The sequence below is a fragment of the Oncorhynchus gorbuscha genome, linkage group LG03 (assembly GCF_021184085.1).
Source record: "Oncorhynchus gorbuscha isolate QuinsamMale2020 ecotype Even-year linkage group LG03, OgorEven_v1.0, whole genome shotgun sequence".
NCBI classification, from domain to species: domain Eukaryota; kingdom Metazoa; phylum Chordata; class Actinopteri; order Salmoniformes; family Salmonidae; genus Oncorhynchus; species Oncorhynchus gorbuscha.
Genome location: NC_060175.1, coordinates 2,324,724 through 2,349,407, shown reverse-complemented (window position 1 = coordinate 2,349,407; position 24,684 = coordinate 2,324,724). Strand labels below are relative to the sequence as shown.

Genomic DNA, 24,684 nt, shown 5'->3' with positions numbered 1-24,684 from the left:
GGAAAGAAGGAGGCAGAGAGGAAAGAGTCAAAGGTAGACGAGGGGAGGTTAAAGTCGCCCAGAACTGTGAGAGGTGAGCCGTCCTCAGGAAAGGAGCTTATCAAGGCATCAAGCTCATTGATGAACTCTCCGAGGGAACCTGGAGGGCGATAAATGATAAGGATGTTAAGCTTGAAAGGGCTAGTAACTGTGACAGCATGGAATTCAAAGGAGGCGATAGACAGATGGGTAAGGGGAGAAAGAGAGAATGACCACTTGGGAGAGATGAGGATCCCGGTGCCACCACCCCGCTGACCAGACGCTCTCGGGGTGTGCGAGAACACGTGGGAGGACGAAGAGAGAGCAGTAGGAGTAGCAGTGTTGTCTGTGGTGATCCATGTTTCCGTCAGTGCCAAGAAGTCGAGGGACTGGAGGGAGGCATAGGCTGAGATTAACTCTGCCTTGTTGACCGCAGATTGGCAGTTCCAGAGGCTACCGGAGACCTGGAACTCCACGTGGGTCGTGCGCGCTGGGAACACCAGAGTAGGGTGGTAGTGATACTAGCAGTGATACTATCCAGAGTAGTGATACTATCCAGAGTAGTGATACTAGTAGTGATACTATCAGAGCAGTGATACTAGCAGTGATACTATCCAGAGTAGTGATACTATCCAGAGTAGTGATACTATCCAGAGTAGTGATACTATCCAGAGCAGTGATACTATCCAGAGTAGTGATACTATCCAGAGCAGTGATACTATCAGAGTAGTGATACTATCCAGAGCAGTGATACTATCCAGAGCAGTGATACTAGTAGTGATACTATCCAGAGCAGTGATACTGTCAGAGTAGTGATACTATCCAGAGCAGTGATACTATCCAGAGCAGTGATACTATCCAGAGTAGTGATACTATCCAGAGTAGTGATACTATCCAGAGTAGTGATACTAGTAGTGATACTATCCAGAGTAGTGATACTATCCAGAGTAGTGATACTAGTAGTGATACTATCCAGAGTAGTGATACTATCCAGAGTAGTGATACTATCCAGAGCAGTGAATCTATCCAGAGTAGTGATACTATCCAGAGTAGTGATACTATCCAGAGCAGTGAATCTATCCAGAGTAGTGATATTATCCAGAGTAGTGATACTATCCAGAGCAGTGATACTATCCAGAGCAGTGATACTAGCAGAACAGTGATACTATCCAGAGCAGTGATACTATCCAGAGTAGTGATACTATCCAGAGTAGTGATACTATTCAGAGTAGTGATACTATCCAGAGTAGTGATACTGGTAGTGATACTATCCAGAGCAGTGATACTATCCGGAGTAGTGATACTATCCAGAGCAGTGATACTATCCAGAGTAGTGATAATATCCAGAGTAGTGATAGTATCCAGAGTAGTGATACTATCCAGAGTAGTGATACTATCCAGAGCAGTGATACTAGTAGTGATCTGGATAAGAGCATCTGCTAAATGACTTAAATGTAAATGTAAATGATACTATCCAGAGCAGTGATACTATCCAGAGCAGTGATACTAGTAGTGATACTATCCAGAGTAGTGATACTAGTAGTGCAGTGATACTATCCAGAGTAGTGATACTAGCAGTGATACTATCCAGAGTAGTGATACTATCCAGTGTAGTGATACTATCCAGAGTAGTGATACTAGCAGTGATACTATCCAGAGTAGTGATACTATCCAGAGCAGTGATACTATCCAGAGCAGTGATACTATCCAGAGCAGTGATACTATCCAGAGCAGTGATACTAATAGTGCAGTGATACTATCCAGAGCAGTGATACTATCCAGAGCAGTGATACTATCCAGAGCAGTGATACTAATAGTGCAGTGATACTATCCAGAGCAGTGATACTATCCAGAGCAGTGATACTATCCAGAGCAGTGATACTAGTAGTGCAGTGATACTATCCAGAGCAGTGATGCTATCCAGAGCAGTGATACTATCCAGAGCAGTGATACTATCCAGAGCAGTGATACTATCCAGAGCAGTGATACTAGTAGAGCAGTGATACTATCCAGAGCAGTGATACTATCCAGAGTAGTGATACTATCCAGAGCAGTGATACTATCCAGAGCAGTGATACTATCCAGAGCAGTGATACTATCCAGAGCAGTGATACTAGTAGAGCAGTGATACTATCCAGAGCAGTGATACTAGTAGTGCAGTGATACTATCCAGAGCAGTGATGCTATCCAGAGCAGTGATACTATCCAGAGCAGTGATACTATCCAGAGCAGTGATACTATCCAGAGCAGTGATACTAGTAGAGCAGTGATACTATCCAGAGCAGTGATACTATCCAGAGTAGTGATACTATCCAGAGTAGTGATACTATCCAGAGCAGTGATACTATCCAGAGTAGTGATACTGGTAGTGATACTATCCAGAGTAGTGATACTATCCAGAGTAGTGATACTATCCAGGGTAGTGATACTATCCAGAGTAGTGATATTATCCAGAGCAGTGATACTGGTAGTGATACTATCCAGAGTAGTGATACTGGTAGTGATACTATCCAGAGCAGTGATACTGGTAGTGATACTATCCAGAGTAGTGATACTGGTAGTGATACTATCCAGAGCAGTGATACTATCCAGAGCAGTCATACTAGTAGTGATACTATCCAGAGTAGTGATACTATCCAGAGTAGTGATACTGGTAGTGATACTATCCAGAGTAGTGATACTATCCAGAGCAGTGATACTGGTAGTGATACTATCCAGAGTAGTGATACTATCCAAAGCAGTGATACTATCCAGAGTAGTGATACTATCCAGAGTAGTGATACTATCCAGAGCAGTGATACTAGTAGTGCAGTGATACTATCCAGAGCAGTGATACTAGTAGTGCAGTGATACTATCCAGAGCAGTGATACTAGCAGTGATACTATCCAGAGCAGTGATACTATCCAGAGTAGTGATACTATCCAGCGCAGTGATACTATCCAGAGCAGTGATACTAGTAGTGCAGTGATACTATCCAGAGCAGTGATACTATCCAGAGTAGTGATACTAGTAGTGCAGTGATACTATCCAGAGCAGTGATACTATCCAGAGCAGTGATACTAGTAGTGCAGTGATACTATCCAGAGCAGTGATACTATCCAGAGTAGTGATACTAGTAGTGCAGTGATACTATCCAGAGTAGTGATACTAGTAGTGCAGAGATACTATCCAGAGTAGTGATACTAGCAGTGATACTATCCAGAGTAGTGATACTATCCAGAGCAGTGATACTAGTAGTGCAGTGATACTATCCAGAGTAGTGATACTAGCAGTGATACTATCCAGAGTAGTGATACTATCCAGAGCAGTGATACTATCCAGAGTAGTGATCCTATCCAGAGCAGTGATACTATCCAGAGTAGTGATACTATCCAGAGTAGTGATACTAGCAGTGATACTATCCAGAGTAGTGATACTATCCAGAGTAGTGATACTATCCAGAGTAGTGATACTAGCAGTGATACTATCCAGTAGTGATACTATCCAGTAGTGATACTATCCAGAGTAGTGATACTAGCAGTGATACTATCCAGAGTAGTGATACTATCCAGAGTAGTGATACTATCCAGAGCAGTGATACTATCCAGAGTAGTGATACTATCCAGAGTAGTGATACTAGCAGTGATACTATCCAGAGTAGTGATACTATCCAGAGTAGTGATACTATCCAGAGCAGTGATACTATCCAGAGTAGTGATACTATCCAGAGTAGTGATACTAGCAGTGATACTATCCAGAGTAGTGATACTATCCAGAGTAGTGATACTATCCAGAGCAGTGATACTATCCAGAGTAGTGATACTATCCAGAGCAGTGATACTATCCAAAGCAGTGATACTATCCAGAGCAGTGATACTATCCAGAGCAGTGATACTATCCAGAGCAGTGATACTAGTAGTGATACTATCCAGAGTGATACTATCAGTGATACTATCCAGATCAGTGATACTATCCAGAGCAGTGACACTATCCAGAGCAGTGATACTAGTAGTGATACTATCCAGAGTAGTGATACTATCAGTGATACTATCCAGAGTAGTGATACTAGTAGTGATACTATCCAGAGTAGTGATACTATCCAGAGCAGTGATACTATCCAGAGCAGTGATACTATCCAGAGTAGTGATACTATCCAGAGCAGTGATACTATCCAGAGTAGTGATACTATCCAGAGTAGTGATACTATCCAGAGTAGTGGTACTATCCAGAGTAGTGATACTAGTAGTGATACTATCCAGAGTAGTGGTACTATCCAGAGTAGTGATACTATCCAGAGCAGTGATACTAGTAGTGCAGTGATACTATCCAGAGCAGTGATGCTATCCAGAGCAGTGATACTATCCAGAGCAGTGATACTATCCAGAGCAGTGATACTAGTAGAGCAGTGATACTATCCAGAGCAGTGATACTATCCAGAGTAGTGATACTATCCAGAGCAGTGATACTATCCAGAGCAGTGATACTATCCAGAGCAGTGATACTATCCAGAGCAGTGATACTAGTAGAGCAGTGATACTATCCAGAGCAGTGATACTAGTAGTGCAGTGATACTATCCAGAGCAGTGATGCTATCCAGAGCAGTGATACTATCCAGAGCAGTGATACTATCCAGAGCAGTGATACTATCCAGAGCAGTGATACTAGTAGAGCAGTGATACTATCCAGAGCAGTGATACTATCCAGAGTAGTGATACTATCCAGAGCAGTGATACTATCCAGAGCAGTGATACTATCCAGAGCAGTGATACTATCCAGAGCAGTGATACTAGTAGAGCAGTGATACTAGTAGTGCAGTGATACTAGTAGTGCAGTGATACTATCCAGAGTAGTGATACTATCCAGAGTAGTGATACTATCCAGAGCAGTGATACTATCCAGAGTAGTGATACTGGTAGTGATACTATCCAGAGTAGTGATACTATCCAGAGTAGTGATACTATCCAGGGTAGTGATACTATCCAGAGTAGTGATATTATCCAGAGCAGTGATACTGGTAGTGATACTATCCAGAGTAGTGATACTGGTAGTGATACTATCCAGAGCAGTGATACTGGTAGTGATACTATCCAGAGTAGTGATACTGGTAGTGATACTATCCAGAGCAGTGATACTATCCAGAGCAGTCATACTAGTAGTGATACTATCCAGAGTAGTGATACTATCCAGAGTAGTGATACTGGTAGTGATACTATCCAGAGTAGTGATACTATCCAGAGCAGTGATACTGGTAGTGATACTATCCAGAGTAGTGATACTATCCAAAGCAGTGATACTATCCAGAGTAGTGATACTATCCAGAGTAGTGATACTATCCAGAGCAGTGATACTAGTAGTGCAGTGATACTATCCAGAGCAGTGATACTAGTAGTGCAGTGATACTATCCAGAGCAGTGATACTAGCAGTGATACTATCCAGAGCAGTGATACTATCCAGAGTAGTGATACTATCCAGCGCAGTGATACTATCCAGAGCAGTGATACTAGTAGTGCAGTGATACTATCCAGAGCAGTGATACTATCCAGAGTAGTGATACTAGTAGTGCAGTGATACTATCCAGAGCAGTGATACTATCCAGAGCAGTGATACTAGTAGTGCAGTGATACTATCCAGAGCAGTGATACTATCCAGAGTAGTGATACTAGTAGTGCAGTGATACTATCCAGAGTAGTGATACTAGTAGTGCAGAGATACTATCCAGAGTAGTGATACTAGCAGTGATACTATCCAGAGTAGTGATACTATCCAGAGCAGTGATACTAGTAGTGCAGTGATACTATCCAGAGTAGTGATACTAGCAGTGATACTATCCAGAGTAGTGATACTATCCAGAGCAGTGATACTATCCAGAGTAGTGATCCTATCCAGAGCAGTGATACTATCCAGAGTAGTGATACTATCCAGAGTAGTGATACTAGCAGTGATACTATCCAGAGTAGTGATACTATCCAGAGTAGTGATACTATCCAGAGTAGTGATACTAGCAGTGATACTATCCAGAGTAGTGATACTATCCAGAGTAGTGATACTATCCAGAGTAGTGATACTAGCAGTGATACTATCCAGAGTAGTGATACTATCCAGAGTAGTGATACTATCCAGAGCAGTGATACTATCCAGAGTAGTGATACTATCCAGAGTAGTGATACTAGCAGTGATACTATCCAGAGTAGTGATACTATCCAGAGTAGTGATACTATCCAGAGCAGTGATACTATCCAGAGTAGTGATACTATCCAGAGTAGTGATACTAGCAGTGATACTATCCAGAGTAGTGATACTATCCAGAGTAGTGATACTATCCAGAGCAGTGATACTATCCAGAGTAGTGATACTATCCAGAGCAGTGATACTATCCAAAGCAGTGATACTATCCAGAGCAGTGATACTATCCAGAGCAGTGATACTATCCAGAGCAGTGATACTAGTAGTGATACTATCCAGAGTAGTGATACTATCAGTGATACTATCCAGATCAGTGATACTATCCAGAGCAGTGACACTATCCAGAGCAGTGATACTAGTAGTGATACTATCCAGAGTAGTGATACTATCAGTGATACTATCCAGAGTAGTGATACTAGTAGTGATACTATCCAGAGTAGTGATACTATCCAGAGCAGTGATACTATCCAGAGCAGTGATACTATCCAGAGTAGTGATACTATCCAGAGCAGTGATACTATCCAGAGTAGTGATACTATCCAGAGTAGTGATACTATCCAGAGTAGTGGTACTATCCAGAGTAGTGATACTAGTAGTGATACTATCCAGAGTAGTGGTACTATCCAGAGTAGTGGTACTATCCAGAGTAGTGATACTATCCAGAGTAGTGATACTATCCAGAGTAGTGATACTATCCAGAGCAGTGATACTATCAGAGCAGTGAGAGCTATTAATGAACCCTTGACCAAAACAGCCCAAATGATTGTGCCGTTATCCCACACAGTCATACCTGGGTCTGAGCCGAGGTCTGGGGTGGTCTGTATAGCAGGTGCTAATCCAAGATGGCGTAGCAGTTCAGATGTCTTTGTCCTGTCTTGTCCCGTGTATATATCTTTTTTTCTTCATATATATTTTGTATATATTTTTTATATTTATAACCTCAATTTCAACATACCCTTCTGCAACCCGCCTCACCCAATGTGGTACTGATCTGCTATGTACTCAACCCAGAGCATACTGGACTGCTTTTTCTCCACCAAATCTCCACATTTACATGTACTTTAGAAACTGAACCCCCAACAGAAGCTAGCCCGCTAACTAGCTACTAGCTAGTAGTCAGCTAGCCACTGCTAGTGGTCATCAGCTAACCTTATCCTGGTCAACTCCTGCCAGTCTGCAGAGCGCAATTCAACCCAGAGCATACTGGACTGCTTTTTCTCCACCAAATCTCCACATCTTCGGATTCCTTCCGCAAGCTCTAAACCTCTTCACCTGGATCATCACAGCTAGCTAGCTGCTATCTGAGCGGCTACTCCTGGCTAACGTCTCTGTCCCAAAGCAAGCACCAGTTAGCCTGGAACTAGCCTCGAGCTAGGCCCATCACCTGACTCGCTGAAGAGGTCCATCAGCCAATTTCTTGGGCTACAATACCTATTTTGCCAATTGGCCTGGGCCTCTTCTACTGCCGACACGGAGCCCCGCCGATCCATCATGATTGGTCAACAGACGTAATCCGCCCGATGGGGTTTCAACAGGCTCCTCTGTCGTGACGTCCCCTGAAGGCCCATCCGCTAGCTGTCTAGAGAATATCGGACTGTTACCTGAAGAGGTCCATCAGCCAATTTCTTGGGCTACAATACCTATTAGGCCTGAACCCCTTTTACTGCCGACACAGAGCCCTGCTGATCCATCGCGACTGGTCTGGCGGTGTAGCCGTCCGAGGGGACTACAACAGACTCTTCCGTCGCTACGCCCCCTAAGGCCCTTCTGCTAGCCTGCTAGCCCCGGCCTGCTAGCACCGGCCTGCTAGCCCCGGCCTGCTAGCACCGGCCTGCAAGCCCCGGCCTGCAAGCCCCGGCCCGAATCGCTGTGTCTAAAGCTCGCCTAGCTTCTCACTGGTCCCTGTGATCACTCGGCTATGCATGCCTCTCCCTAATGTCAATATGCCTTGTCCATTGCTGTTTTGGTTAGTGATTATTGTCTTATTTCACTGTAGAGCCTCCAGCCCTGCGCAATATAGAATCAGGAAAAGATATGGTTCACTCCAGACCTGACTGCCCTTGACCAGCACCACTGCATTAGCATCGAACAGCCCCCGTGATATGCAACTTTTCAGGGAATTTAGGAACCAATACATACAGGCAGTTTCAAACAGAAATTTGCATCCTGTAGCACAAACTCCAAAAAGTTCTGGGACACTGTAAAGTCCATGGAGAATAAGAGCACCTCCTCCCAGCTGCCCACTGCACTGAGGCTAGGAAACACTGTCACAACCGATAAATCCATTATAATTGAGAATTTCAATAAGCATTTTTCTACGGCTGGCCATGCATTCCACCTGGCTACCCCTACCCCGGTCAACAGCCCCGCACCCACCACAGCAACTTTCCGAAGCATCCCCCATATCTCAATTAATGCAAATGAATTACTTAAAAATCATACAATGTGATTTTCTGGATTTTTGTTTTAGATTCCGTCTCTCACAGTTGAAGTGTACCTATGATAAAAAATTACAGACCTCTACATGCTTTGTAAGTAGGAAAACCTGCAAAATCAGCAGTGTATCAAATACTTGTTCTCCACTGTATATCTATCCAACCCTGCCTTTCTAAGGTCTTCGAAAGCCAAGTTAACAAAGAGATTATTGACCATTTCGAATCCCACCATACCTTCTCCACAATGCAAACTGGTTTCAGAGCTGGTCATGGGTGCACCTCAGCAACGCTCAAGGTTCTAAACGACATAATAACCACCATCGATAAGAGACATTACTGTGCATGTCATGTTTTGTCATTAATTATCATGTCTTGTCCCTGTGCTTCCCCTTCTATTCGTTTCCCTCTGCTGGTCTTATTAGGTTCTTTCCCTCTTTCTATCCCTCTCTCTCCCCCTCCCTCTCTCACTCTCTCGCTCTCTCTTCTCTCTATCGTTCCGTTCCTGCTCCCAGCTGTTCCTATTCCCCTAATCAATCATTTAGTCTTCCCACACCTGTTCCCGATCCTTTTCCCTGATTAGAGTCCCTATTTCTCTCCTTGTTTTCCGTTCCTGCCCCGTCGGATCCTTATCTATAATTCACCGTGCTGTGTCTATGTTTTGCCCTGTCGTGTCGTGTTTCCCTCAGATGCTGCGTGGTGAGCAGGTGTCTGAGTCTGCTAGGTTCAAGTGCCTTCCCGAGGCAACCTGCAGTTCTCGATCAAGTCTCCAGTCTGTTCTCGTCTTTACGAGTAGTATTATGCTTTTTGTTTTGTAAAGTTTCTTACTGGATTAAAAACTCTGTTTTCGCCAAGTCGCTTTTGGGTCCTCACTCACCTGCATGACAGTGCAGCCGTATTCATCGACCTGGCCAAGGCTTTCGACTCTGTCAATCAACACATTCTTATTGGCAGACTCAACAGCCTTGGTTTCTCAAATGACTGCCTCACTTGGTTCACCAACTACTTCTCAGACAGAGTTCAGTGTGTCAAATCGGAGGGCCTGTTGTCCAGACCTCTGGCAGTCTCTATGGGGGTGCCACAGGGTTCAATTCCCCGGCCGACTCTCTTCTCTGTATATTTCAATGATGTCGCTCTTGCTGCTGGTGATTTTCTGATCCACCTCTATGAAGGCGACACCATTCTGTATACTTCTGGCCCATCTTTGGACACTAACCTCCAGATGAGCTTCAATGCCATACCACTCTCCTTCCGTGGCCTCCAACTGCTCTTAAATGCAAAAACTAAAACTAAATGCATGCTCTTCAACCGATCACTGCCCGCACCTGCCCGCCCGTCCAGCATCACTACTCTAACTTAGAAAATATGGACAACTATAAATACCTAGGTGTCTGGTTAGACTGTAAACTCTCCTTCCAGACTCTCATTAAGCATCTCCAATCCAAAATGAAATCTAGAATCGGCTTCCTATTTCGCAACAAAGCATTTCCCCATGCTGCCAAACATACCCTCGTAAAACGGACTATCTTACCGATCCTTGACTTCGGCGATGCCATTTACAAAATAGCCTCCAACAAGTCTACTCAGCGAATTGGATGCAGTCTATCACAGTGCCATCCCCATATACCACCCACTACTGCGACCTGTATGCCCTCGTTGGCTGGCCCTTGCTTCATATTCTTCACCACACCCACACATCCTTTGGCAGTTCTCACACATCCTTCCAGTTCTCTGCTGCCAATGACTGGAATTAATTGCAAAAATCACTGAAGCTGGAGACCCATATCTCCCTCACCAACTTTAAGCACCAGCTGTCAGAGCAGCTCACAGATCATTGCACCTGTACCTAGCCCATCTGTAAATAGCACACCCAACTCCCTCATCCCCATATTGTTATTTATTTTTTTGTTCCTTTGCACCCCAGTATCTCTACTTGCACATTCATCTTCTGCACATCTATCACTCCAGTGTTTAATTGCTATATTGTAATTACTTCGCCACCATGGCCCATTTATTGTCTTACCTCCCTAATCTAACTACATTTGCACACACTGTATATAGATTTTTTTCTACTGTATTATTGACTGTACGTTTGTTTATACGTTGTAAACTCTGTGTTGTTGTTTGTGTCACCCTGCTTTGCTTTATCTTGGCCAGGTCGCAGTTGTAAATGAGAACATGTTCTCAACTGGCCTACCCTGGTTAAATAAAGGTTAAATTAAAAATTAAATTTAAAAATCCAATAGGATACAGGCACATTACGCACGACTGAAAAACGTAAAAGCTAAAAGATGTATCTTGCTAAACTCAAAAAATAAACATCCCTTTTTCAGGACCCTGTCTTTCAAAGATAATTTGTAAAAATTCAAATAACTTTACAGATCTTCATTGTAGGGTTTTAGGGTTTAAACAATTAATGAACATGCACCTGTGGAATGGCTTACAGCTTACAGACGGTAGACAATTAACGTCACAGTTATGAAAACTTAGTACACTAAAGAGGTCTATCTACTGACTCTGAAAAACACCAAAAGAAAGATGCCCAGGGTCCCTGCTCATCTACGTGAACGTGCCTTAGGCATGCTGCAAGGTGGCATGAGGACTGCAGATGTGGCCAGAGCAAAACATGGCAACGTTCGTACTGTGAGACGCCTAAGACAGCGCTACAGGGAGACAGGACGGACAGCTGATCGTCCTCGCAGTGGCAAACCATGTGTAACACCTGCACAGGATCGGTACATCCGAACATCACACCTGCAGGACAGGTACAGGATGGCAACAACAACTGCCTGAGTTACACCAGGAACGCACAATCCCCCCATCAGTGCTCAGCTCAGACTGTCTGCAATAGGCTGAGAGAGGCTGGACTGAGGGCTTGTAGGCCTGTTGTATGTAAGGCAGGACCTCACCAGACATCACCGGCAACAACGTCGCCTATGGGCACAAACCCACCGTGACTGGACCAGACAGGACTGGCAAAAAGTGATCTTCACTGACGAGTTGCGGTTTTGTCTCACAGGGGTGCAGATCGGATTTGCATTTATCATGAAGGAATGAGCGTCAAGGGTTCAGGTCTGGGGCGGTGTGTCACAGCATCATCGGACTGAGCTTGTTGTCATTGCAGGTAATCCCAACGCTGTGCGTTACAGAGAAGACATCCTCCTCCCTCATGTGGTACCCTTCCTGCAGGCTCATCCTGACATGACCCTCCAGCATGACAATGCCACCAGCCATACTGCTCGTTCTGTGAGTGATTTCCTGCAAGACAGTAATGTCAGTGTTCTGCCATAGCCAGCGAAGAACCTGGATCTCAATCCCATTGAGCACGTCTGGGACCTGTTGGATCGGAGGGTGAGGCCTAGGCCCTTCCCTGCCAGAAATTTCCGGGAATTTGCAGGTGCCTTGATGGAAGACTGGGGTAACATCTCACAGCAAGAACTGGCAAATCTGGTGCCGTCCATGAGGACCGTGCCGTCCAACACTGCAGTACTTAATGCAGCTGGTGGCCACACCAGATACTGACTTACTTTGGACGCCCCCTTTGTTCAGGGAAACATTATTCCATTTCTGTTAGTCACATGTCTGTGGAATTGGTTCAGTTTATGTCTCAGTTGTTGAATCTTATGTTCATACAAGTATTTTTTATTTATTTTTAGTTTGCTGAAAATAAACGCAGTTGACAGTGAGAGAACGTTTCTTTTTTAACTGAGCTTATATGGTCTCTTGGGTAAATAAATTAAACTAACTAATATTTTTTAGTGTGAACTTTATTACTTACCGTATTGTAATATACTGTATAATAACTGCTATAGTCTACCACCATCTGAATGGTTATGGGTCTGAATGGTTATGGGTCTGAATTAATAACTGCTATAGTCTACCACCATCTGAATGGTTGTGGGCCTGAATTAATAACTGCTATAGTCTACCACCATCTGAATGGTTATGGGTCTGAATTAATAACTGCTATAGTCTACCACCATCTGAATGGTTATGGGTCTGAATTAATAACTGCTATAGTCTACCACCATCTGAATGGTTATGGGTCTGAATGGTTATGGGTCTGAATTAATAACTGCTATAGTCTACCACCATCTGAATGGTTATGGGTCTGAATGGTTATGGGTCTGAATGGTTATGGGTCTGAATTAATAACTGCTATAGTCTACCACCATCTGAATGGTTATGGGTCTGAATTAATAACTGCTATAGTCTACCACCATCTGAATGGTTATGGGTCTGAATGGTTATGGGTCTGAATTAATAACTGCTATAGTCTACCACCATCTGACTGGTTATGGGTCTGAATGGTTATGGGTCTGAATTAATAACTGCTATAGTCTACCACCATCGCTCTTCTTTCAAACTACCCCTGAGTTCTATTGGCTGCTGTGTTTCACATTCAGCAAACAAGAGCTTGCGTCCCTATTTGAAAAGTCTATTTGTCATGTTTGTCATTTATTATCATGTCTTGTCCCTGTGCTCCCCATTCTGTTCGTTTCCCTCTGCTGGTCTTATTGGGTTCTTTCCCTCTTTCTATCCCTCTCTCTCCCCCTTCCCCTCTCACTCTCTCGCTCTCTCTTCTCTCTATCGTTCCGTTCCTGCTCCCAGCTGTTCCTATTCCCCTAATCATCATTTAGTCTTCCCACACCTGTTCCCGATCCTTTCCCCTGATTAGAGTCCCTATTTATTCCTTTGTGTTCCGTTCCTGTCCCGTCGGTTCCTTGTTTAGTATTCACCATGCTGTGATTGCGTTTCGCCCTGTCCTGTCGTGTTTTTGCTGTGATTGTGTATCGCCCTGTCCTGTCGTGTTTTTTGCCTTCATCAGATGCTGCGTGTGAGCAGGTGTCTCTGTCTACTACGGCCTGCGCCTACCCGAAGCGACCTGCAGTCTGTGGCCGCTTCTCCAGTTATTCCCCTCTACAGACTAGAGGATTTCTGTTATTCCCTGTTTGGACTTAAATAAACTCTGTTTCTGTTAAGTCGCTTTTGGGTCCTCTTTCACCTGCATGACAGAAGGAACCGACCAAGGAATGGACCCAGCGACTTCAGACGCTCGTTACACTGCCGTCGAGATCCAAGGAGCCATGCTCGGCAGACACGAGCAGGAATTGTCTGCTGCTCGCCATGCCGTGGAGAACCTGGCCGCTCAGGTTTCCGACCTCTCTGGACAGTTCCAGAGTCTACGTCTCGTGCCACCTGTTACTTCCTGGCCTGCCGAGCCTCCAGAACCTAGGGTTAATAACCCACCTTGCTACTCCGGGCAGCCCACTGAGTGCCGCTCCTTTCTCACGCAGTGTGAGATTGTGTTCTCTCTCCAACCCAACACATACTCTAGAGAGAGAGCTCGGGTTGCTTACGTCATTTCACTCCTTACTGGCCGGGCTCGAGAATGGGGCACAGCTATCTGGGAGGCAAGGGCTGATTGCTCTAACAAATTCCAGAACTTTAAAGAGGAGATGATTCGGGTTTTTGACCGTTCAGTTTTTGGTGGGGAGGCTTCTAGGGCCCTGGCTTCCTTATGCCAAGGTGAACGGTCCATAACGGATTATTCTATTGAGTTTCGCACTCTTGCTGCCTCTAGTGAGTGGAACGAGCCGGCGCTGCTCGCTCGTTTTCTGGAGGGACTCCACGCAGTGGTTAAGGATGAGATTCTCTCCCGGGAGGTTCCTTCAGATGTGGACTCTTTGATTGCTCTCGCCATCCGCATAGAACGACGGGTAGATCTTCGTCACCGGGCTCGTGGAAGAGAGCTCGCATCAACGGTGTTTCCCTGCTCCGCATCGCAACCATCTCCCTCCTCTGGCTTTGAGACTGAGCCCATGCAGCTGGGAGGGATTCGCATCTCGAATAAGGAGAGGGAACGGAGGATCACCAACCGCCTGTGCCTCTATTGCGGAGTTGCTGGACATTTTGTTAATTCATGTCCAGTAAAAGCCAGAGCTCATCTGTAAGCGGAGGGCTACAGGTGAGCGCAACTACTCAAGTCTCTCCATCAAAGTCCTGTACTACTTTGTCGGTCCACCTACGCTGGACCGGTTCGGGTGCTACATGTAGTGCCTTGATAGACTCTGGGGCTGAGGGTTGTTTCATGGACGAAGCATGGGTTCGGAAACATGACATTCCTTTCAGAGAGTTAGAGAAGCCTACGCCCATGTTCGCCTTAGATGGTAGTCATCTTCCCAGTATCAGATTTGAGACACTACCTTTAACCCTCACAGTATCTGGTAACCACAGTGAGACTATTTCTTTTTTGATTTTCCGTTCACCGTTTACACCTGTTGTTTTGGGTCATCCCTGGCTAGTATGTCATAATCCTTCTATTAATTGGTCTAGTAATTCTATCCTATCCTGGAACGTTTCTTGTCATGTGAAGTGTTTAATGTCTGCCATCCCTCCCGTTTCTTCTGTCCCTACTTCTCAGGAGGAACCTGGCGATTTGACAGGAGTGCCGGAGGAATATCATGATCTGCGCACGGTCTTCAGTCGGTCCCGAGCCAACTCCCTTCCTCCTCACCGGTCGTATGATTGTAGTATTGATCTCCTTCCGGGGACCACTCCTCCTCGAGGTAGACTATACTCTCTGTCGGCTCCCGAACGTAAGGCTCTCGAGGATTATTTGTCTGTGTCTCTTGACGCCGGTACCATAGTGCCTTCTTCTTCTCCGGCCGGGGCGGGGTTCTTTTGTTAAGAAGAAGGACGGTACTCTGCGCCCCTGCGTGGATTATCGAGGGCTGAATGACATAACGGTTAAGAATCGTTATCCGCTTCCCCTTATGTCATCAGCCTTCGAGATTCTGCAGGGAGCCAGGTGCTTTACTAAGTTGGACCTTCGTAACGCTTACCATCTCGTGCGCATCAGAGAGGGGGACGAGTGGAAGACGGCGTTTAACACTCCGTTAGGGCATTTTGAGTACCGGGTTCTGCCGTTCGGTCTCGCCAATGCGCCAGCTGTTTTTCAGGCATTAGTTAATGATGTTCTGAGAGACATGCTGAACATTTTTGTTTTTGTCTATCTTGACGATATCCTGATTTTTTCTCCGTCACTCGAGATTCATGTTCAGCACGTTCGACGTGTTCTACAGCGCCTTTTAGAGAATTGTCTCTACGTAAAGGCTGAGAAGTGCTCTTTTCATGTCTCCTCCGTTACTTTTCTCGGTTCCGTTATTTCCGCTGAAGGCATTCAGATGGATTCCGCTAAGGTCCAAGCTGTCAGTGATTGGCCCGTTCCAAGGTCACGTGTCGAGTTGCAGCGCTTTTAGGTTTCGCTAATTTCTATCGGCGTTTCATTCGTAATTTCGGTCAAGTTGCTGCCCCTCTCACAGCTCTTACTTCTGTCAAGACGTGTTTTAAGTGGTCCGGTTCCGCCCAGGGAGCTTTTGATCTTCTAAAAGAACGTTTTACGTCCGCTCCTATCCTCGTTACTCCTGACGTCACTAGACAATTCATTGTCGAGGTTGACGCTTCAGAGGTAGGCGTGGGAGCCATTCTATCCCAGCGCTTCCAGTCTGACGATAAGGTTCATCCTTGCGCTTATTTTTCTCATCGCCTGTCGCCATCTGAGCGCAACTATGATGTGGGTAACCGTGAACTGCTCGCCATCCGCTTAGCCCTAGGCGAATGGCGACAGTGGTTGGGGGGCGACCGTTCCTTTTGTCGTTTGGACAGACCATAAGAACCTTGAGTACATCCGTTCTGCCAAACGACTTAATGCCCGTCAAGCTCGTTGGGCGTTGTTTTTCGCTCGTTTCGAGTTTGTGATTTCTTACCGTCCGGGTAGCAAGAACACCAAGCCTGATGCCTTATCCCGTCTGTTTAGTTCTTCTGTGGCTTCTACTGATCCCGAGGGGATTCTTCCTTATGGGCGTGTTGTCGGGTTAACAGTCTGGGGAATTGAAAGACAGGTTAAGCAAGCACTCACGCACACTGCGTCGCCGCGCGCTTATCCTAGTAACCTCCTTTTCGTTCCTGTTTCCACTCGTCTGGCTGTTCTTCAGTGGGCTCACTCTGCCAAGTTAGCTGGTCATCCCGGTGTTCGAGGCACTCTTGCGTCTATTCGCCAGCGCTTTTGGTGGCCGACTCAGGAGCGTGACACGCGCCGTTTCGTGGCTGCTTGTTCGGACTGCGCGCAGACTAAGTCGGGTAACTCTCCTCCTGCCGGTCGTCTCAGACCGCTCCCCATTCCTTCTCGACCATGGTCTCACATTGCCTTAGACTTCATTACCGGTCTGCCTTTGTCTGCGGGGAAGACTGTGATTCTGACGGTTGTCGATAGGTTCTCTAAGGCGGCACATTTCATTCCCCTCGCTAAACTTCCTTCCGCTAAGGAGACGGCACAAATCATTATTGAGAATGTATTCAGAATTCATGGCCTCCCGTTAGACGCCGTTTCAGACAGAGGCCCGCAATTCACGTCACAGTTTTGGAGGGAGTTCTGTCGTTTGATTGGTGCGTCCGTCAGTCTCTCTTCCGGGTTTCATCCCCAGTCTAACGGTCAAGCAGAGAGGGCCAATCAGACGATTGGTCGCATACTACGCAGCCTTTCTTTCAGAAACCCTGCGTCTTGGGCAGAACAGCTCCCCTGGGCAGAATACGCTCACAATTCGCTTCCTTCGTCTGCTACCGGGTTATCTCCGTTTCAGAGTAGTCTGGGTTACCAGCCTCCTCTGTTCTCATCCCAGCTTGCCGAGTCCAGCGTTCCCTCCGCTCAAGCGTTTGTCCAACGTTGTGAGCGCACCTGGAGGAGGGTGAGGTCTGCACTTTGCCGTTACAGGGCACAGACGGTGAGAGCCGCCAATAAACGCAGGATTAAGAGTCCAAGGTATTGTTGCGGCCAGAGAGTGTGGCTTTCCACTCGCAACCTTCCTCTTACGACAGCTTCTCGTAAGTTGACTCCGCGGTTCATTGGTCCGTTCCGTGTCTCCCAGGTCGTCAATCCTGTCGCTGTGCGACTGCTTCTTCCGCGACATCTTCGTCGCGTCCATCCTGTCTTCCATGTCTCCTGTGTTAAGCCCTTTCTTCGCACCCCCGTTCGTCTTCCCTTCCCTCCCCCTTGTCCCGTCCTTGTCCAGAAGAGGACTGGCCACCCCACATAGCCCGGCGCACCTAGGGAGTTTTTTACAAGGTACATAAGATCATGGACATGCGTTCTCGGGACGGGGTCACCAATACTTAGTGGATTGGGAGGGTTACGGTCCTGAGGAGAGGAGTTGGGTTCCGTCTCGGGACGTGCTGGACCGTTCACTCATCGATGATTTCCTCCGTTGCCGCCAGGATTCCTCCTCGAGTGCGCCAGGAGGCGCTCGGTGAGTGGGGGTACTGTCATGTTTGTCATTTATTATCATGTCTTGTCCCTGTGCTCCCCATTCTGTTCGTTTCCCTCTGCTGGTCTTATTGGGTTCTTTCCCTCTTTCTATCCCTCTCTCTCCCCTCCCCCTCTCACTCTCTCGCTCTCTCTTCTCTCTATCGTTCCGTTCCTGCTCCCAGCTGTTCCTATTCCCCTAATCATCATTTAGTCTTCCCACACCTGTTCCCGATCCTTTCCCCTGATTAGAGTCCCTATTTATTCCTTTGTGTTCCGTTCCTGTCCCGTCGGTTCCTTGTTTAGTATTCACCATGCTGTGATTGCGTTTCGCCCTGTCCTGTCGTGTTTTTGCTGTGATTGTGTATCGCCCTGTCCTGTCGTGTTTTTTGCCTTCATCAGATGCTGCGTGTGAGCAGGTGTCTCTGTCTACTACGGCCTGCGCCTACCCGAAGCGACCTGCAGTCTGTGGCCGCTTCTCCAGTTATTCCCCTCTACAGACTAGAGGATTTCTGTTATTCCCTGTTTGGACTTAAATAAACTCTGTTTCTGTTAAGTCGCTTTTGGGTCCTCTTTCACCTGCATGACACTATTGGTATAACAAATGCTAAAAGTATGTTTAGCCAGCGATCCTAGTCCAGCTTCTCCTGCACGGGAGAGGCCAGCGGGGCACAGGTGCTTGGGTATTGGGCAAGAGACAGGGGTTATAAGTTAGAAGCTTATTATCCATAACCCATCATTAATTAGCTAAATTCAAGGATACCTGCTGCTCTCTCTCTCTACTGCACCTGCTGTCTCTCTCTCTCTCTCTCTCTCTCTCTCTCTCTCTCTCTCTCTCTCTCTCTCTCTCTCTCTCTCTCTCTCTCTCTCTCTCTCTCTCTCTGTCTCTGTCTCTCTCTACTGCACCTGCTGTCTCTGACCTGCTGTTTCAGACTCTCTCTTTCTCTCTCTCTCTCTCTCTCTCTCTCTCTCTCTCTCTCTTTCTCTCTCTCTCCTCTCTCTCTCTCTCTCTACTGCACCTGCTGTCTCGAACTCGGCTATGAAAAGCCAACAGACTTTAATTCACTCCTAAGGCGCTGACCTGCTGCACCCTCTACAACCACTGTGATTATTATTTGACCCTGTTGGTCATCTATGAACATTTGAACATCTTGGCCATGTTCTGTTATAATCTCCACCTGGTACAGCCAGAAGAGGACTGGCCACCCTTCATAGCCTGGTTCCACTCTAGGTTTCCAATCTCATTTACATTTACATTTAAGTCATTTAGCAGACGCTCTTATCCAGAGCGACTTACAAATTGGTGCAATCACCTTATGACATCCAGTGGGACAGTCACTTAACAATAGTGCATCTAAAACTTAGGGGGGGTGGGGTGAGAGGGATTACTTAACCTATCCTAGGTATTCCTTAAAGAGGTGGGGTTTCAGGTGTCTCCGGAAGGTGGTGATTGATCTCCACCCGGCACAGGCAGAAGAGGACTGGCCACCCCACATAGCCTGGTTCCTCTCTAGGTTTTTTCCTAGGTTTTGGCTTTTCTAGGGAGTTTTTCCTAGCCACCGTGCTTCTACACCTGCATTGCTTGCTGTTTGGGGTTTTAGGCTGGGTTTCTGTACAGCACTTTGAGATATCAGCTGATGTACGAAGGGCTTTATAAATACATGTGATTGATTGTACTGGATTGAATGTATTACCTGTACGAAGTAGTCTAGGACATCTATATTTAGGGCTACAGTAAATGTCAATCTAGAACAGGATTATCTATTTTGGATGGAGTTGATGGAGAGAGAGAAAGAGTGCCGATGCAGTGATTTAAAGCAAAAATATTTGAGTGATCGGCTGTTTTAAATAAAACGTTTAAAAAGTTACCATGATGGGATGATAGGGATGATGTGAACTGTGTACTCATCCTGAGATGGGGTGTCTGTCCCCACCCTGAGATGGGCTGTCTGTACTCATCCTGAGATGGTCTGTCTGTCCCCGCCCTGAGATGGGGTGTCTGTCCTCACCCTGAGATGGGGTGTCTGTCCCCACCCTGAGATGGGCTGTCTGTACTCACCCTGAGATGGGCTGTCCCCACCCTGAGATGGGCTGTCTGTCCCCACCCTGAGATGGGCTGTCCCCACCCTGAGATGGGCTGTCTGTCCCCACCCTGAGATGGGCTGTCTGTACTCACCCTGAGATGGGCTGGCTGTCCCCATCCTGAGATGGGCTGTCTGTACCCACCCTGAGATGGGCTGTCTGTACCCACCCTGAGATGGGGTGTCTGTACCCACCCTGAGATGGGCTGTCTGTCCCCACATCTGAGATGGGCTGTCTGTCCCCACCCTGAGATGGGCTGTCTGTACTCACCCTGAGATGGGCTGGCTGTCCCCATCCTGAGATGGGCTGTACTCACCCTGAGATGGGCTGTCTGTACCCACCCTGAGATGGGCTGTCTGTACTCACCCTGAGATGGGCTGTCTGTACTCACCCTGAGATGGGCTGTCTGTACTCACCCTGAGATGGGCTGTCTGTACTCACCCTGAGATGGGCTGTCTGTCCCCACCCTGAGATGGGCTGTCTGTCCCCACCCTGAGATGGGCTGTCTGTCCCCACCCTGAGATGGGCTGTCTGTCCCTACCCTGAGATGGGCTGTCTGTCCCTACCCTGAGATGGGCTGTCTGTACTCACCCTGAGATGGGCTGCCTGTACTCACCCTGAGATGGGCTGTCTGTACTCACCCTGAGATGGGCTGTCTGTCCCCACCTTGAGATGGGCTGTCTGTCCCCACCCTGAGATGGGCAGTCTGTACTCACCCTGAGATGGGCTGTCTGTACTCACCCTGAGATGGGCTGTCTGTACTCATCCTGAGATGGGCTGTCTGTACTCACCCTGAGATGGGCTGTCTGTACTCACCCTGAGATGGGCTGTCTGTACTCACCCTGAGATGGGCTGTCTGTACTCACCCTGAGATGGGGTGTCTGTACTCATCCTCAACGTTGATAATTCATCATGCAGAGGCCGCATATAATTTAACAGCTACATTTCAAGCCACACTGTTCATATAAGTAATTTACCAGTTTCTCACAGTTATTTATCCCAGGATAAGCGAGTGGTTTTGGGCGGTAAATCTCGGTAACCGGGTCCTGCCATTCAACCCTAGTGTGTGTCTGTGTGTGTTTTGGAAGTATAAGATACATTTCCCTTGTAACTATTTAAGTTCTAATCTCCTCTTCCTCTCCTCTTCCTCTCCTCTTGTCGCATCTTCTCTTCATCTCCTCTTCCTCTCCTCTTGTCTCATCTCCTCTTCATCTCCCCTCCCCTCCGCTCGTCTCATCTACTCTTCATCTCCCCTCCTCTCCCCTCCTCTTCATCTCCCCTCCCCTCGTCTCTTCTCCTCTTCATCTTCCCTCCTCTCGTCTCGTCTACTCTTCATCTCCCCTCCTCTCATCTCATCTCCCCTCCTCTCATCTCATCTCCCCGCCTCTCCTCTTCATCTCCCCTCTTCTCTCATCTCCTCTTCATCTCCCCTCCTCTCCCCTCCTCTTCATCTCCCCTCCTCTCATCTACTCTTCATCTCCCCTCCTCTCGTCTCATCTCCTCTCCCTCCTTACTTCTCTTCTCTCTACCACAGGGCGAGGTTCCTGGTGATGGTAGTGTTGACCCAGGCAGCAGTCATGACAGTGACTCTGATAGGCCGGGGAACCTCTACCAGATCCCCAGCATGTCCCGACACACCCAGTCCTCCAGCCCCGCCTACGAATGCATGGACCGTGCCTACAAGGTCTGTTACCACACCACCTAGCCAGATCAGTCAGCCTACTGGTGTAGGGTTAGAAGTAGGGGTCTGGGTTAGGGGAAAGGGTTGGGGTCTGGGTTAGGGGAGAGGGTTAGAGGTTAGGGTCTGGGTTAGGGGAGAGGGTTAGAGGTTAGGGTCTGGGTTAGGGGAGAGGGTTAGAGGTTAGGGTCTGGGTTAGGGGAGAGGGTTAGAGGTTAGGGTCTGGGTTAGGGGAGAGGGTTAGAGGTTAGGGTCTGGGTTAGGGGAGAGGGTTAGAGGTTAGGGTCTGGGTTAGGGGAGAGGGTTAGAGGTTAGGGTCTGGGTTAGGGGAGAGGGTTAGAGGTTAGGGTCTGGGTTAGGGGAGAGGGTTGGGGTCTGGGTTAGGGGAGGGGTTAGAGGTTAGGGTCTGGGTTAGGGGAGAGGGTTAGAGTCTGGGTTAGGGGAGAGGGTTAGAGGTTAGGGTCTGGGTTAGGGGAGAGGGTTAGAGGTTAGGGTTAGGGGAGAGGGTTGGGGTCTGGGTTAGGGGAGAGGGTTAGAGGTTAGGGTCTGGGTTAGGGGAGAGGGTTAGAGTCTGGGTTAGGGGAGAGGGTTAGAGGGTAGGGTCTGGGTTAGGGGAGAGGGTTAGATGTTGAATCCCCGGCTGGCAAATTCGTTACCAGATGGGGAGACCGGCATGCAGCTTTAGTCTTTATGAGCCTGCTAATACACACACACACACACTCACACACACACACACACACACACACACACACACACACACACACACACACACACACACACACACACACACACACACACACACACACACACACACACACACACACACACACACACACACACACACACACACACACACACACACACACACACACACACACACACACACACACACACACACACACACACACACACACACACACACACACACACACACACACACACACACACTGTCACAGTTATGAGTGAAGAGGTGTGGAGTCAGGCGCAGAGAGCAAAGATGTGGGAAAAACAACACGCTTTAATGTCCCGAAACACAACATGTACAAAGTGAAAACACAAATGAACAGAAATATAACCGGACAGCGTGTAACCCAAAATACAACAAAATACACTCAACCAACAAAACAGACGAACAAGCCCGCACGAAACAGAAGCGGGCTAAACAGACTATATATACCCTATCCTAACAACCAAACTAGAAACAGGTGCTACCAATTAGACAGAACTAAACGAACACAGAACAACGGATCGGCGATAGCTAGTAGACCGGCGATGACGACCGCCGAGCGCCCCCGAACAAGAAGGGGAGTCACCTTCGGTAATATTTGTGACACACACACACACACACACACACACACACACACACACACACACACACGCACACGCACGCGCACACGCACGCACACGCACGCGCACACACATGTACACACATATCACCCGCTCTCTGTTGTCTCCTGGTGTCATTTAGTGGTGACCGGAGTGTGTGTGTGTGTGTGTGTGTGTGTGTGTGTGTGTGTGTGTGTGTGTGTGTGTGTGTGTGTGTGTGTGTGTGTGTGTGTGTGTGTGTGTGTGTGTGTGTGTGTGTGTGTGTGTGTGTGTGTGTGTGTGTGTGTGTGTGTGAACAGAGCAGTGCTGGTCTGTCGTGGTGTGATGTGGACTAGTGGTGGAAAAAGAACCCAATTATCATATTTTATTTATTTATTTATTTATTTATTACTTTACCCCTTTTTTCTCCCCAATTTCGTGGTATCCAATTGGAAGTTACAGTTACATGCGTCCTCCGATACAAGCACTGATTCTTAACGCAACGCACATCCAACCCGGAAGTCAAGAGGAAGAAGGAGGAAGCACCTGACAAACCGCCACAGGAGTCGCTAGTGCGCGATGAGACAAGGACATCCCTGCCGACCAAACCCTACCCTGACTTGGACGACGCTGGGCCAATTGTGCGCCGCCCCACCGGTCGCGGCCGGCTGCGACAGAGCCTGGACTCGAACTCAGAATCTCTAGCTTTAGACCACTGAGCCACCCGGGAGGCCAACAAATTGTCATGTTTGAGTAAAAGTAGAGATACCTTGATAGAAAATGACTCAAGTGAAAGTCACCCAGAAAAATACTACTTGAGTAAAAGTCCAAAAGTATTTGGTTTATTTGGTTACTTAAAGTATCAAAAGTAAATGTAATTACTAAAATATACCGAAGTGTCAAAAGTACAAGTATCAATCATTTGTAATTCCTTATATTAAGCAAACCAGACGGCACCATTTCATATGCTTTTATTTGCGGATGGAAAAGGTATGGAGTAAAAAGTATGGAGTAAAAAGTATGGAGTAAAAAGTATGGAGTAAAAAGTATGGTATTTTCATAAGGAATGTCGTGAAGTAAAAGATGTCAAATATATAAATAGTAAAGTAGAGTACAGATACCCCCAAAAACTACTTAAGTAGTACTTTAAATAATTTTTACTCAAGTATTTACACCCCTGATGTGGACCGGTCTGTGCCTCTTTTTATTTTTTTACCTTTATTTAACCAGGCAAGTCGGTTAAGAACAAATTCTTATTTACAATGACGGCCTGGGAACAGTGGGTTAACTGCCTGTTCAGGGGAACAGTGGGTTAACTGCCTGTTCAGGGGAACAGTGGGTTAACTGCCTGTTCAGGGGAACAGTGGGTTAACTGCCTGTTCAGGGGCAGAACGACAGATTTGTACCTTGTCAGCTCGGGGATTTGATCGAGCAACCTTTCAGTTACTAGTCCAACACTCTAACCACTAGGCTACCCTGCCTCCTCTACACTCTAACCACTAGGTTACCTGCCTCTACACTCTAACCACTAGGCTACGTGCCGCCCCTACACTCTAACCACTAGGCTACTTGCCTCCTCTACACTCTAACCACTAGGCTACCCTGCCGCCTCTACACTCTAACCACTAGGCTACCTGCCGCCTCTACACTCTAACCACTAGGCTACCTGCCGCCTCTACACTCTAACCACTAGGCTACCTGCCG

At 47.1% G+C, this 24,684-nt stretch overlaps 1 protein-coding gene across 4 annotated transcripts in view; it reads left to right on the top strand.

Annotated features, from left to right (window-relative positions):
- Positions 1–24,684, top strand: part of cass4 (Cas scaffold protein family member 4) — a 108,461-nt gene that overhangs the window by 51,944 nt on the left and 31,833 nt on the right. For all 4 annotated transcript variants that reach the window (XM_046338234.1, XM_046338230.1, XM_046338239.1 and 1 more), the window contains one exon: positions 21,532–21,681. In XM_046338234.1, the coding sequence (XP_046194190.1) occupies positions 21,532–21,681 (150 nt within the window). The remainder of the gene's footprint in view (positions 1–21,531; positions 21,682–24,684) is intronic.